Genomic DNA, 15,633 nt, shown 5'->3' with positions numbered 1-15,633 from the left:
AGCCTACATGGCCATCTGCCAATGTCCCACGTCACATCGCCCGATCATGGCTATACAACACTCATCACCATATATGGTATTACTGCACAGCGGGAACATAACTCCATATAAGGTCAATACACTTAATACACTGCAAAGCACGGACATGCCGCGTCACTGAGGTCAGAGAGGCACCACGCGGCACTACAAGCCTCTGCCATGGCTTCATGGCCCCCACAGTGTAGGACGGAGGGGCTCACAGCATCAAGACCCAAACAGATCTTGCTTCTCTATTAGTCGCAGCTTTGGCTCCAGCACAGAGCAAGCTGGTTTCGGGGTTTCCCAAAACTTTCTATGGGTCTTGCTTTCCTACCTAGTAGTCAGGTGAGATGGGAGGGGGGAGGACAGGCCTCCGCCATTAGCTGCAGCTCTTGCAACCCAGCTCCTTCTTTGGGGTTGCTGAGGAGGACACTCTATGGCCAGCGAAGGCCCTTGTCTTGCCAAGAAACTTGTCTGTGGGAATCGTGCATCCATACTGCTATGGAAAGCATGAATGTATTCTAGAATTCTCTGGTGTCACCAGAAGAGGAAGCCGTTCTTTTCAGTTAGGTCTGTTCTCAACTGCAGAGGATGAGTAGCCTTGGGAGCATCTTGGGGAGATGGAAGTGATGAAAGGACTGAATCCATGAGGGAGAGCTACTTGCTCTGAGATGGGGGAAACTTTGGGCAAAGGCCAGCTGAGTAGAGATGCTGTTGGCCGCTAGTTTCCGCTCTTCCCCATTGTCACAGAGGGCGTAACATCGGAGGTCCTGCGGGAGGAAAGATGCCTCAGAGTCAGGGGCCAGTCTGGGCCAAAGCGGCCCCCACTGCCCTCACCACAGAGTCCCTGGCACTCCTGGACCATGAGGGTTGCAGATTTTGGTCTTGGACCAAATTGGGGGGCAAACTGTCAGTATTTCATTCTCCCATTGCTAGTGTAAAATGATATCCATGTTTACACCTTCTGTACTGTCTGTGTAAGAATGGAAGTCAGTCTGTAAATCACTTCCATCCTTTGTTTTCTTTTACTCTGACCGAGGAGGAGACGGCTGTGGAAGACAGCTCACGCCATGTTTCTTTGTTATCTTCTGCTGTAAATAAAGCTTGATGTCACATTCCAACACAGTTTGCAGCACATCTGCAAAGAGAAGGACATGGGGACAGGTCAGTCCCTCCCTGAGCACCTGGCAAGGGTATTCCAAGAGTTTTCTCCTGGATTCCAAGTCCTACTGCAGGGGAGGAGAGACACCCCAGGCCTTGGGGGCTAATCCTGGTCTCCTTCTACCAGAATGTGGCTCCCCAGGCTAACAAGATGGTCAATATCTGGTTCCACTCCACCCTTTTAAAATTTAAATATCAAAATAGATCCCAACTTTCAGAGCATGTAAATCACAGGAGTGGAAAGACCGCTGCGCCACTCACAAAAATAGGACTATACTTCCTTCTCCCACCTTCAAAGTAAACGTAAAGAAACCGAATTGATCCAAGTCTGCCTTCCTCCACCAACCTCAAGCTTCGCTCTTCATGCCAAAAGACAACACTTTCCCGTCCCCGGGTGTTATGTACTGAGTTGAATAGGATCCAAACTGCAGCAGTCTGATTGGTCCTAGAACAATAGGATTCAGAATGCAGCAGTCTGATTGGTCCTAGAACAATGCAGCAGTATGATTGGTTGGCAGGAACCACCCAATCATGCTCCAGATAGAAGTGAATCCACAACTTGATTGGCTTACAGTAGAATTCTGGAATTAGCCAATCATGTGCAGCCCATTGTGTAAATAATGTATATAAAGCAGATACTTTGAGGGGACTTTCATTCATTCATTCCTCCTCACCACTATGAGCTGAATAAAGAGCATGAAATCACTTTGCGACTCTGAGTATATTTCACCGGGTGAAACTCCCTGGCCTTTCATTGGTAGAGCCGCTACCATGCTTGTGGCGTTTACCTCAGCGGGACGCAAGGACTGACTGAGCGGGCGGCGAGATGCTTTGAGCCTTGGACACTTGGCGGGTTCTGAAATGGCCGTGCAGGCCAGATTCACGGCCCTGGCAGGCTGGATTCGGCCCAGGGAACATAATTTGAGGACCCCTGGTCTAAACTCACTGGGACATTCTGCATGCCAAGCAGATGCTCTAGGGCTCCCCATATTTCACTAGCCTTTCAATGTTATGCTATTAGCAACCGTGGAGATTCCACCTCCCTCTTTTGAAAGGAGAAAACTCACCTGATCAATAAAAAATAATAATAGTAGTAGTAGTAGTAGTAGTAGTAGTAATATATTTATACGCCACCCATCTGGCTGGATTTCCCCAGCCACTCTGGGCGGCTTCCAACAAAATATTAAAATACAATAGTCCATCAAATATTAAAAGCTTCCCTAAACATAAAAATAACAATAATCCATTTTCAGTCCGTTGAATTAGCAATTAAGCATTTCTGGAAAGGGAAATGGCATACTTTTTTATTAGCATAAAAAGCATGCATGAGAAAGTATTACTCATTTATGATGATAATAGGATTAATTTATTTTGAACTTTGCTTGGTTCCTCCTTGGTACCCAGTGTGATTGTTTCAGGAGGGCTAGAACTCAGGACTCGCTGCCTTGAGGGACATCTAAGAGTCGTTTGGCAGGGGAAAGGTCTCCCTTGGGAGATGGTGGACTCTCCTTCCTTGGAGGTTTCTAAGCAGAGATCGGACGGCCATCTGCCATGGATGCTTTAGCGGAGATTCCTGCATTGCTGGGGGTTGGACTAGATGACCCTGGGATCCCCTCCTATCTCTCCGCTCCTGAATTCTAGGAGGAGCTTCCTTGCCTCCTGCAAAGCCCTTTTCCCTGCAAGCTCTTCCTCTGGTTTCTGGCCAAGGGAGGGAGATGCTCAGAGTCCAGCCAAGAGCCTCACCCCCAAAAGGATATCTGGGCATTGGCGTAGCCAGGGGGGCAGCTGTCCCCCTAAATTCATGAAAAATAATAGAAATCTGAGGTTCTGCCAAGCGAGAGAGGGCTGAGCTGGAGGGACTCGGCTTGGCAAGGGTTAAAGGGAAGTGAGCTGCCTTCCTAGAGAGGCCAGGAAGCAAGAGGGGGCCAGGTCCTCCAGAGCCAAGGCCCCTCCCTCCCCAGTCCTTTCCTTGCTTTGGGGTCTCTCCTGCAAGGGCTGCCTCGCTGTCCCCTCCTGGGATCTGGTGAGTCTCCTCTCTCTCCCCCCAGAGGGTGCAGTGGGGAGACGGGGGGGGGGGTCCCAGGGCTGCAGCAGGAGAGGGTGCCTGGGGGGCCTGATCAGGGAGGGGCCAGGTCTGCCACGCTCGCCTTCCTGGAGATCAGAGGATCCCAAACTCATTTGGCCCTCTGCCCCCCCTTTCTGAAAAAATCTCCCTTCTTTAAACAAAGGAGTCCCTGGGACTTTAACTCTGTGTGACATCGCTCAGCCTCATTGTACAACAGAGGAAACATGTGCAAATGGTTTTCCAAAGCTGGACGAGGAGGTGGACTAGCCTCCCCCCCAAAAAAGAAAACCCCACATGGAGAAAGGAAGGAAGGAAAGGTGGGAGAGAAAGGCCAGGAATAAAGAGAGGTATCCCAGCCCATATTCTGGCTGCTGCATTGCAAACCAGTTTCCCAGTCGTCTCCAAGGGCAGCTCCCCACGGAGGCCACTGCAGCAATCCCCTCGCACCCAGAGCATGGCATCCCAGGACCACATCCTCTCTGTCCCAAAGGGATTGTTGCTGGCAAAGCAGCCGGAAATGGGCTCTGCTACTCACCGAGCCTCCACGGACCTTGGCATCAATGGCTGTGTGAGTGTTAAGTTACCTAGCAAAATAATTATAATAAATTACCCGCCTAAATTTCAAGGGAGATGTCTTTGGCCCTGCCCACTTGGACCTTAGGGGATTGATCAGATACATACCTGGCCCTCAGAGCAAATAAAAAGGGACCCCACCCCAGGAGTCTGTCTGGAGAGCGGCAGAGAGTCCACGTGCAATAAAAGGAGACAGAAGCGGGGGGGGGAGCAACTCCTGAGGACCCCCACTAGAGCCAAGTATCCATTTTCACAAGATACAAACGATTTGCTTGTCAGTCGGTTCTGACTTCATGCATTGACTGGAAGGCAGCAGAAACCAGGTTGATTAATCTCCCAGAAATCCCTTCAGTTGCCTCCACATTTTGCGTGGCTAGGAGGCTAGAGATTTATTTCTCCTCCTCTTCCTCCTCTTTCTTTACAAAAAGATAGCTCATGGTCTGGGATGCAGTGCAGTCCAGCCCTGGTTCCCAGCAAGACTCATCCATGCTTGCTCAGGGAAATATTTCTTTTCCTGTCCTACAAATTTTGTAACAGAACAATGTATTTGCTTTGTAGGATTTGCTACAGCTTCTCATTTAGAAGGGCAGAACTTGTCAGAAGACTAAAGGGTTCCTTCCGATCTCTCAAAGGCTTCCTGAGAGCACAGATGGATGAGCAAGATTCAGCTGGCCCTGAGGCAGGAAGCAGCTGTGCCAGCCAAACTGGGAGCAGTGGGGGATTCTGGGAAAACCCAGTGCAGAAGATCCTGGGTGAGGAGGACACCCTCCGCTCAGAGGTGCAGAGCCAGCAGTTGAGGCAGTTCTGCTGCCAGGAGGCCAAAGGACCCCGAGAGGTTGGCAGCCGACTCTACCACTTTTGCCACCAATGGCTGAAGCCAGAAAGGCACACGAAAGCTGAGATGCTGGACCTGGTGATCTTGGAGCAGTTCCTGGCTGTCCTTCCCCCGGAGATGGAGAGCTGGGTGAGGGAATGCGGAGCGGAGACCAGTTCCCAGGCGGTGGCCCTGGCCGAAGGTTTCCTCCTGAGTCAGGCAGAGGAGAGAAAGCAGGTGAGAGAGACTTTCCTCTGGATACTCCCAAGGGGCTCCAAACAGGATGGAGAACATCCCATAATGGTCTGCTGATGGCCCATCCGTTTTCTGGGAAAGCATCCATGGAATGAGATCTCACAGCCTTTCTCACCATTCTCTGTTTTGAATCCTTGTTTCTTTCTCAGGGAAAGGATCTGTTTGCAGAAATGGACCTGGATTCCTGTGAGGCAGAGAGGTCTCCGTTGGACACCAGAGAGAGGCCACTGGGTAGGGAGGAAGGTGGTTTTTCTCAGTTTGATCTCATTCTGTTGGTTTTCCAACTCATCTGAGGGTTCTTTTCATCTTGTTTTGGAGGGAGACAGTTGGGAAGAAGGGTCCAGAGGAGGGGAGATGTATTTCTGCACCACAAACATATGAAATGGGAACAAACCTCTAACTGCACTCAGCAGGTAAGGCTTTCTCAAAGGCCCATCTGCAGTTAGAGATGCCCTGTTTCACCTGTGAGAGAAGCAGACACTCCTGGCATCCTGCTTACCTATTTTCTCTTGCAGGTGGCAGAAGGATGCCAGCAAGACCTCCTGATCTGTCTTTTCATGGGGGCAGAAGGGAAGCAGCGGCTGTGGAACCAGATCAGGTCAGGGGAAGGTGCCTTGTGGGGACAGAGGCCGAGGGATGGAGCAATGTCATGGACTGGTTGGGCATAGAGGAATGGTGGGAGGAAGCAGCCGGGGAACCAGGAAGGGAAGACAGCTCAGAGCCGAAGGAGTGGAGGTAGAAGAAGGATGGGTGGTCAGAGGGGGAAGAGGGAGAAGCCTGGGAAGAGGAGGTGTCAGAAGCTGAAGGGGTTACAGGGCTTAGTGAGCTGGGAGACTCTGTGGCAGAATGCAGTGCAGAATCAGAGGCAGAAGAGGAAGGAGGCGAGTGGAAGAGGAAGGTCAGGAGGCAGAGGTGAGTCAGGATAAGGAAGAGCCACATGTGGCTCCCTCTCCTTTTGCCAGAAGCCACCCTCCCTGCTTGTCTCTCAGAGCCAGGAGACCCCTTGCATTGCAGGAATCTCTGCTAGATCATCCAAGACATATGGCCATCCAAAACAGGCTTATTTTATTTCTAGATTGATCACTGAATGCTAAAATCGGTTTCTAAGCAGTGGCCAAATGAGAACAAATAGTGGCCTGGATTCACCTAACCAGCCCCATTGGCTGCAAAATGGGGCCTGCCCCCCATTCCTCCCCCTCTCCATGCCCCCATGAACCCCTGGATTTTGGCTCTAGGGCATTGGGAGGGAACTCCCCAGAACAGCTCACGAGGAGAGGAGAAAGTGGGTCCTTCCCTTGGGGAAACTGGAATGCTTGCGTAGGCAGAATGACTTGGAAAACAAAAGGTGGAGTACCACCTATTTGCACAAAGACGAATACCCATAAGTAAAACTTAGAATAAAATAGGTATCCAAAAATAAAATGTGCAGCAAAGCAATCCTATTGAAACAACTCCCCTGCGTGAGTGTGTGAGGGCCCTGCTCCTGCCACTCACCACCTGGCCCAAGGTGGGGCCTGACAGGCCTCATAAGGACAGTTGCTGCTGCTGCTGCTGCTCCTGCTGGCCAGGAGGACTCGGAGTGGTGCAATGTTCTTTTTAAAATGTTTTTAAAATTTTCTTTTTTCCCTTTTGATTACTTTTTTTTGTGGGGGGTGGCATGGATGTTTGGTTGGGTTCAGGAATTAGATTTTTTTTTAATAAGGGTTTTATTTGGTTCTTAAGGGGAGGGGTCAGGGCTGCCAGGTAGTGGGTCCCAGCCCACAAAATAGCTGGGGCATGTTCCACAAGGGGGATGCACTGGGACAACCGATCTCAGTGATCACGGGTAGGAGGAGGAGGTACGCTAAGACCAGACCATGTCATTACAGAGGAGGCAGGTTTAGTCATTGTTTAAGGACTATCCCTGCCTCTGGGTCTGGTCCTGACTGGACGGATACTAGAATCAGCAAGGGATACCCACATGACCTGAAGGTGCTGCTGTTCAATGCCAAGTCACTGATTCAAAAAACCACTGCCATCCATGACTTGATCATGGATGGAGGACTTGACCTGGCATGTGTAACAGAGACTTGATTGGCTGAAGCAGATGGGCCCTCTTTGATTGCATGGAGCCCACTCAGCCCCGTGGTTTTCCACGGATCTGAGGGCAATAAAACAATTGCTGAGACGGCTAGAGCGCCGGTGGCGGATAACTCATTCTGAAGCTGACTGGACACGGGTTAGAGCTCAATGTCGAACCTACCAAGTGGCGGTAGTGACGGCGAAGAAGACTTTCTTTGCTGCCTTTATTGCATCTGCAGAAAACAGCAGCAGGAGACTTTTTCAGGTGGTTTGCAATTTAGCGGAACCACCTGCTACATCGGGGCCCAGTATGGGCCACATGATCTCCTGCAATGATTTTGCAAAGTTTTTTGCAGATAAAGTTGCTCAGATTCAGGAAGAGGTAGACTCCACCATGGAGCAGGGCTGGGGCGGGAGAGTGCTAGTGTCCTGTCTAGTCAAGTTGCGTGGGATCACTTCCAATCTGTTACCTCTGAGGATGTGGACAGGCTGCTTGGACGAGTGAAACCAACCACCTGTCTCCTTGATCCTTGCCCATCCTGGCTTATAAAAGCTAGCCGGGAAGGGCTGGGCGATGGGCTTTGAGGGGTCGTGAATGCTTCTCTCTGTGAGGGAGCCTTCCCAGACCCGCTGAAAGAGGCGGTTATCAAACCGCTTATTAAAAAACCATCTTTAGCTGCTGCCAATATGGCTAACTATTGCCCAGTCTCAAATCTTCCATTCTTGGGCAAGGTGATTGAGCGAGTGGTTTCTGAACAATCATAACATCCTTCTGGACCGTCTTGAGGGGCTGGGAGCTGGGGGCACTGTCATACAGTGGTTCCGCTCCTTCCTCCTGGGCCGTGTTCAGAAAGTGGTGGTGGGGGATGAGTGTTCAGACCCCTGGACTCTCACTTGTGGGGTGCCTCAGGGTTCTGTCCTCTCCCCCATGCTTTTCAACATCTACATGCAGCTGCTGGGAGAGATCATCAGGGGGTTTGGGCTGGGTGCTCATCAGTATGCGGATGATAGCCAGCTGTACCTCTCTTTCAAATAGGAACCAGTGAAGGAGGTGAAAGTCCTGTGTGAGTGTCTGGAGGCTGTTGGAGGATGGATGGCAGCTAACAGATTGAGATTGAATCCTGACAAGAGAGAAGTACTGTATTTGGGGGACAGGAGGTGGGCAGGTGTGGGGGATTCACTGGTCCTGAATGGGGTAACTGTGCCCCTGAAGGACCAGGTGCGCAGCCTGGGAGTCATTCTGGACTCGCAGCTGTCCATGGAGGCACAAGTCAATTGTGTGTCCAGGGCAGGTGTTTATCAGCTCCATCTGTTACGCAGGCTGAGACCCTACCTGCCCGCAGACTGTCTCACCAGAGTGGTGCATGCTCTGGTTATCTCTCGCTTGGAGTACTGCAATGCGCTCTATGTGGGGCTACTTTTTAAGGTGACCCGGAAACTACAACTAATCCAGAATGCGGCAGCTAGACTGGTGACTGTGAGCGACCGTCGAGACCATATAAACCGGTCTTGAAAGACCTACACTGTCTCCCAGTACGTTTCCGAGCACAATTCAAAGTGTTGGTGCTGACCTTTAAAGCCCTAAACGGCCTCGGTCCAGTATACCTGAAGGAGCGTCATCACCTCCATCGTTCTGCCCAGACACTGAGGTCCAGCGCCGAGGGCCTTCTCGCGGTTCCCTCGCTGCGAGAAGCCAAGTTACAGGGAACCAGGCAGAGGGCCTTATTGGTAGTGGCACGCGCCCTGTGGAACGACCTCCCACCAGATGTCAAAGAGAAAAATAACTACCAAACTTTTAGAAGACATCTAAAGGCAGCCCTGTTTAGGGAAGCTTTTAATGTTTAATAGATTATTGTATTTTAGTGTTCTGTTGGAAGCCGCCCACAAAGACAAATACCCATAATTAAAACGCAGAATAAAATAAGCACCCATAATTAAAATGTGCAGCAAAGCAATCCTATTGAAACAAAACCGCAATTAACAGGAAGGAAACAACAGAGCATTGTGTAGCAGATCATATTTCTGCTGTCTCAGAGGAGGACATTTCCCTTTTTCTTTTAGGGTCCAGTGTGCTTTGAAGATGTTGCTGTTCGTTTTACGGACGAGGAGTGGGCGTTGCTGGATCCTGACCAGAGAGCTCTGCATAAGGACGTCATGGAGGAGAATCGTGGGATCGTGGCCTCTCTTGGTAAGGCTCCCTGTGGGATCGTCATATCTGCCTGGAAATTCAAAAAATACCTCAATGTGACCAACCTCATCTATTTTCACAGAGCTCAACAGCGCCCCCATAACACCTGGGAACCTAACACCCCCACAATAAAGAGTAAATTACAGTTTTTTCTTTGAACAATCTTCCTCAAATTATTCCTTTTTCTACCAGGATTGGGCTGGTCTGAACTTCGGAGGTCATCTTAAATGTCAGCTTCAGAATTGTTAGGAAAGCTGAGTAGCTTCAGGTTTTTGTTTTTGCTCCTGTCAGTCTTGGGTTGACCAAAGAGACGACTGGCAGCGAAGCTCAGGTGCTGCCAGCCAGAGAAGAAGCAGGCCTAGGGAGAGGAGAGTTAGCAGCGGAAGGCAGAGAGGAGGGGGAGAGCAACTGTCATCTGAGCTCTGAACAAAGGGGAGAAGAAAAAGAGAGACAGAGTGACAGACAGCTGTGTGAGAGCTACAGGAGTGAGTCAGATGCTGGAATGCAGGAAGCATTCCATGCCAAATCTCGTAGGATCTGAAAAGTGGTCAAGACAGGCGAAAGATACTGGAAGAGAAGGTGGGGGCTTCCGTGCTGGGGAAGGGGGAGGAGCTCAGTCTGGGCAACTCCATCTTGTGGGGAGGACGATGAGTAGAGGAGCTCCGTCCAAGTTTGTTGTTTTAGCAATAAATCTGAAATTATTAACAGCCAGAGTCCTCCCACGTTTGTGGGAGAGACCAAGGATTGGCATTGGAGATGGAGGGGATGACATGACTGGGCCAAACAAAATCCATCCCAGAGAAGAGCTAGGCTTATGGAATCTCAGGTAGCAGTAGCAGTGATGAGGATGATACAATGGTACCTCGGTTTACAAACTTAATTTTTTCCAGAACAGGTACCACTGTAGTAATAATAATAATTTTTTGTAATGGCTTGGCTCTCCCACAGAAGCGAGACACCGGCAGTAATTATCTCAGGTTTATTGCTCAAACACATAAATCACTCCGGAGCTCCTTCACTCCGTGTCTGACTTCAAGTTTGCAGTTGCCAAGTCTAAACTCCGCCCCTTCCTCTTCCAAGAGGGGAAAAAACCCTTTCGCTTCTGCTCTTTCCCCTCCTCTCACTGACCTTTTCGCGCCTTCGAGTTTTTGGCCTAGCTATTCCTGGCCTCTCCCCTTCTGTCTCTGAGCTAAGATTGGTATTTTGTAGATTTTTCCTATCTGCTATCTGCTCTCTGTTCTCTAAAGCTCTGCCACTCGGCTGCCCCTCCTCCCTCTCACATTCCAGCCCACATTCCAGTTTCCTTATCTCTCTTTGCCTGCTTTCATACATTCCAGCCTCTGTCAGCTCCGGAACAAACCTGATATTTTTATTTCTACCCTGCCCATCTGGCTGGGTTGTCCCAGCCACTCTGGGCGGCTTCCAACACATATATAAACATGAAACATCAATAATAATATTCTGATGCCATAGAGAAAGAACATTAACTTAAAATGAACAACTTATACTGGTGGTCAAAATTGTGGAAACCTTTTGTGGAAAGTGTATTTCTGAGGTTTGATGGCTCATAACACCACTTTTCTGTGGAGTAATGTCGTTGTTGTTGTTTAATCGCTTAGTCGTGTCCGACTCTTCGTGACCCCAGGGATCAGAGTACGCCAGGCACTCCTGTCTTCCACTGTCTCCCACAGTGAGGGTCAAACTCAATGCTCGTAGCTTCGAGAACACTGTCCAACCATCTCGTCCTCTGTCATCCCCTTCTCCTTGTGCCCTCCATCTTTCTTGCAGTCCATGGGACTCTTGAGAGTCTCCTCCAGCACCATAATTCAAAAGCATCAATTCTTCGGCGATCAGCCTTCTTTATGGTCCAGCTCTCACTTCCATACATCACTACTTGGAAAACCATGGCTTTAACTATACGGACCTTTGTTGGCAAGGTGATGTCTCTGCTTTTTAAGACGCTGTCTAGGTTTGCCATCGCCTTTCTCCCAAGGAGCAGGCGTCTTTTAATTTCGTGACTGCTGTCACCATCTGCAGTGATCGTGGAGCCGAAGAAAATAAAATCTCTCACTGCCTCCATTTCTTCCCCTTCTATTTGCCAAGAGGTGATGGGACCAGTGGCCATGATCTTCGTTTTTTTGATGTTGAGCTTCAGACCATATTTTGCGCTCTCCTCTTTCACCCTCATTAAAAGGTTCTTTAATTCCTCCTCACTTTCTGCCATCAAGGTTATGTCATCTGCATATCTGAGGTTGTTGATATTTCTTCCGGCGATCTTAATTCCGGCTTGGGATTCATCCAGCCCAGCCTTTTGCATGATGAATTCTGCATATAAGTTAAATATGCAGGGAGACAATATACAGCCTTGCCGTACTCCTTTCCCAATTTTGAACCAGTCAGTTGTACCATATCCAGTTCTAACTGTAGCTTCTTGTCCCACATAGAGATTTCTCAGGAGACAGATGAGGTGATCAGGCACTCCCATTTCTTTAAGAACTTGCCATAGTTTGCTGTGGTTGACACAGTCAAAGGCTTTTGCATAGTCAATGAAACAGAAGTAGATGTCTTTCTGGAACTCTCTAGCTTTCTCCATAATCCAGCGCATGTTTGCAATTTGGTCTCTGGTTCCTCTGCCCCTTCTAAATCCAGCTTGCACTTCTGGGAGTTCTCGGTCCACATACTGCTTAAGCCTGCCTTGTAGGATTTTAAGCATAACCTTCTAGCGTGTGAAATGAGTGCAATTGTGCGGTAGTTGGAACATTCTTTGGCACTGCCCTTCTTTGGGATTGGGATGTAGACTGATCTTCTCCAATCCTCTGGCCACTGCTGAGTTTTCCAAATTTGCTGGCATATTGAGTGTAGCACCTTAACAGCATCATATTTTAAAATTTTAAATAGTTCAGCTGGAATATCATCACTTCCACTGGCCTTGTTATTAGCAGTGCTTTCTAAGGCCCATTTGACTTCACTCTCCAGGATGTCTGGCTCAAGGTCAGCAACCACACTACCTGGGCTGTATGAGACATCCATATATTTCTGGTATAATTCCTCTGTGTATTCTTGCCACCTCTTCTTGATGTCTTCTGCTTCTGTTAGGTCCTTACCACTTTTGTCCTTTATTATGGTAATCTGTGTACAAAGTGTTCCTTTCATATCTCCAATTTTCTTGAACAGATCTCTGCTTTTTCCCATTCTATTGTTTTCCTCTATTTCTTTGCATAGCTTCTCTGAGGTATTCAAGTCCCTTCGCAACAGCAAGGCAGTGATCTATGAAGGGGATTTTGATCACTACTGTGTATCAAAGAAAGCAACATTCAACAATTCATCAGAATCCAATAATAAATATGTTGGTTAATGACAAACAACACAGGTAATGAACACATACCCAATTTGACGCGCAGTGTAAATTAATAATCCTGAGTTTCTAAGTGAAAGAATAAGAGCTTTACTGAGTTAAAATAAACTTCTTCATAAAAACATGGTTCCAAACAGTTTGACTGAGATTATATACTGACTCTGCTCACAACTGAGGCAGACTGACTCTGACTGAAATCTTACAGAGAACACAGAGAGAAAATGGCTGCCAAGTCACATGTCAGAGTGACTCAACAGTTAGCAGTTAGGCCTGAATGACTTTAGTATACCCAAATGATTATGCAGTCCCAGCACCTCCCAGCCTGTTTCCTGCTTCTGCTCTCATGTGTCATATGACACAACTCCCTTCAGTTCTTCTCCATTTATTCCGGAGGCTCTAATCCCTTTTTGTCTCCTTTGCAGATTCTGATGAATTGGAAATAGAGAACAAAGGTGACCGTGAAAAAATCCCCAGAGAGGAGAAGCCACGTAAAAATGTGGAGTGTGGAGAAAGCTGCAGTGAGAGCTCCCATTACACTTACCATCAACAAAATCTTATTGGAAATAAACTCTATGAATGCATGGAATGTGGAAAAAGCTTCAGTCACAGCCAGAATCTTGCTTCCCATCAAAGAATTCATACAGGGGAGAAACCCTATCAGTGTGTGGAATGTGGAAAGAGCTTCACTGATAGCTCCTCCCTCACCTCCCATCAAAGGATTCATACAGGGAAGAAACCCTATCAGTGTGTGGTATGTGGAAAGAGCTTCAGTCAGAGCTCCCATCTCACTTCCCATCAAAGAATTCATACAGGGGAGAAACCCTATCAGTGTGTGGAATGTGGAAAGAGCTTCACTGATAGCTCCTCTCTCACCTCCCATCAAAGGATTCATACAGGGGAGAAACCTTATCAGTGCATGAAATGTGGAAAGAGCTTCAGTCACAGCCACAATCTCACTTCCCATCAAAGAATTCATACAGGTGAGAAACCCTATCAGTGTGTGGAATGTGGAAAGAGCTTCAATCAGAGCTCCGCTCTCACTTCCCATAAAAGAATTCATACAGGGGAGAAACCTTATCAGTGTGTGGAATGTGGAAAGAGCTTCAGTCACAGCCACCATCTCACTTCCCATCAAAGAATTCATACAGTGGCCAAACCCTATCAGTGTGTGGAATGTGGAAAGAGCTTCAGTCAGAGCTCCCATCTCAGTTCCCATCAAAGAATTCATACAGTGGGGAAACCCTATCAGTGTGTGGAATGTGGAAAGAGCTTCACTGATAGCTCCTTTCTCACTTCCCATCAAAGAATTCATATAGGGGCAAAACCCTATCAGTGTGTGGAATGTGGAAAGAGCTTCAGAAACAGCCGCAATCTCACTTCCCATCAAAGAATTCATACAGGGGAGAAACCCTATCAGTGTGTAGAATGTGGAAAGAGCTTCATTCAGAGCTCCTCTCTCACTTCCCATCAAAGAATTCATACAGGGGAGAAACCCTATCAGTGTGTGGAATGTGGAAAGAGCTTCACTGATAGCTCCTCTCTCACTTCCCATCAAAGAATTCATACAGGGGCAAAACCTTATCAGTGTGTGGAATGTGGAAAGAGCTTCCGTCAGAGCTCCCATCTCACTTCCCATCAAAGAATTCATACAGGGGAGAAACCCTATCAGTGTGTGGAATGTGGAAAGAGCTTCAGTCAGACCTTCTCTCTCACTTCCCATCAAAAAATTCATACAGGCTTGAAACCCTATCAGTGTGTGGAATGTGGAAAGAGCTTCACTCATACCTCCTCTCTCACTACCCATCAAAGGATTCATACAGGGGAGAAACCTTATCAGTGTGTGGAATGTGGAAAGAGCTTCAGTCAGAGCTCCCATCTCACTACCCATCAAAGAATTCACACAGGGGAGACACCTTATCAGTGTGTGGAATGTTGAAAGAGCTTCAGTAACAGCCGGAATCTCACTTCCCATCAAAGAATCCATACAAAGGTGGGAAAAACCATTATACAGCTTTAGAATCCAGGCTTTGGCTAATTGACGTGTATGAAGATCAAAGTGTTATGGGCCTTAATTTATGATGAGTTAAAAAAAGTGTTTGGAATAACCTTTCTAAAAAGACCAGAGGGATTTCTGTTAAGTATTGTTGGCAGGGACATCCCAAATGCCTTTAGAGAGGTATTCTTATATGCAACGGCCGCAGCTCGGACTTTGGTGGGAAAGGGGTGGAAGGAAGAAGAAGTCCCGACAGTAATGGACTGGCATAACAAGCTACAAGAATTTGCTGAAATGGTGCAGTTGACAAATAGCCTGAGAGGCAATTCAAAACAAAAAATTATTTAAAAGTGGGATAGATATATGTTCAAAAATACAGTAATGGTTCGCTATCTATGCTAGCATTCAATTGACGTTGGAAAGAGACTGAGTTGAGAAATAAGACCAAGGGTACATATTGATATAGGAATGTATTAGAAAAAAATGTAAAGAAATATACAATAATAAGAATACATTCATTTGTGAAAAAGGAATATACAACGGGATAGACAGGAAGTCCAAAGTGTTGGTACATATATGATTTTGGAATAATTTTTTGTCCTTGTTTTTTTTTCTTTTAGCATGTCAACTTTGTATACATGTTGAAAATTATAGTAAAATAAGCCTTGTGATGTAACATGATCATGTTTACCGATGTAACATAAGAACATTAATAAATAATTAAAAAAAATACATCTAATGCCCTTTTAACATGTGATGTTTTGTGTTTTTATGTGGTGTTTTTATGTTGTAACCATCCTGAGACCTGTGGGTGTAGGGAATAGGCGCCAACCCTTAAAGGCCTAGGGGTCTTTGACCCATCCCCCAATAAAATATTTGAGGATGCCACCCCCCCCCAGTTTTTGGTGTCCCCCCCCCCAAAACACAACCTTTTATCCTTCTCTTAAAAAATAAATAAATAAACTCACAAAGGTCATGAGGAAAACAAAATACAAGAAAATACAAACGTGGACAGGTCCCATCTTTCCGGGCAAAACGCAAAAGTTTCTTTAAAAGAGGCTTTCCCAAACTTGGGTCCCCAGCAGCTCCCGGATACAGCTCCCATCATCCCTCCCCATTGGTCCTGCTAGCTAGGGGTGATGGGAGCCGT

General features: G+C 47.6%; 2 protein-coding genes across 4 annotated transcripts in view; both read left to right on the top strand.

Moving 5' to 3' along the window:
* The window catches only part of LOC128412207 (zinc finger protein 420-like), a 378,482-nt gene that overhangs the window by 88,823 nt on the left and 274,026 nt on the right, over window positions 1–15,633 (top strand). The gene's annotated exons all lie outside the window — the stretch shown is intronic.
* LOC128412214 (zinc finger protein ZFP2-like) lies at window positions 3,399–15,371 on the top strand. The gene is made up of 6 exons (XM_053385088.1): window positions 3,399–3,561; window positions 4,376–4,868; window positions 5,036–5,117; window positions 5,402–5,484; window positions 9,009–9,135; window positions 12,913–15,371. Exons 1-6 carry the CDS (start codon window positions 3,539–3,541, stop codon window positions 14,424–14,426), a joined length of 2,322 nt encoding a protein of 773 aa, XP_053241063.1. The 5' UTR covers window positions 3,399–3,538; the 3' UTR covers window positions 14,427–15,371.

Source organism: Podarcis raffonei, chromosome 4 (assembly GCF_027172205.1).
Source record: "Podarcis raffonei isolate rPodRaf1 chromosome 4, rPodRaf1.pri, whole genome shotgun sequence".
In the NCBI taxonomy this organism is placed as follows: Eukaryota; Metazoa; Chordata; class Lepidosauria; order Squamata; family Lacertidae; genus Podarcis; species Podarcis raffonei.
This window is presented reverse-complemented; position numbering and strand designations above follow the sequence as displayed.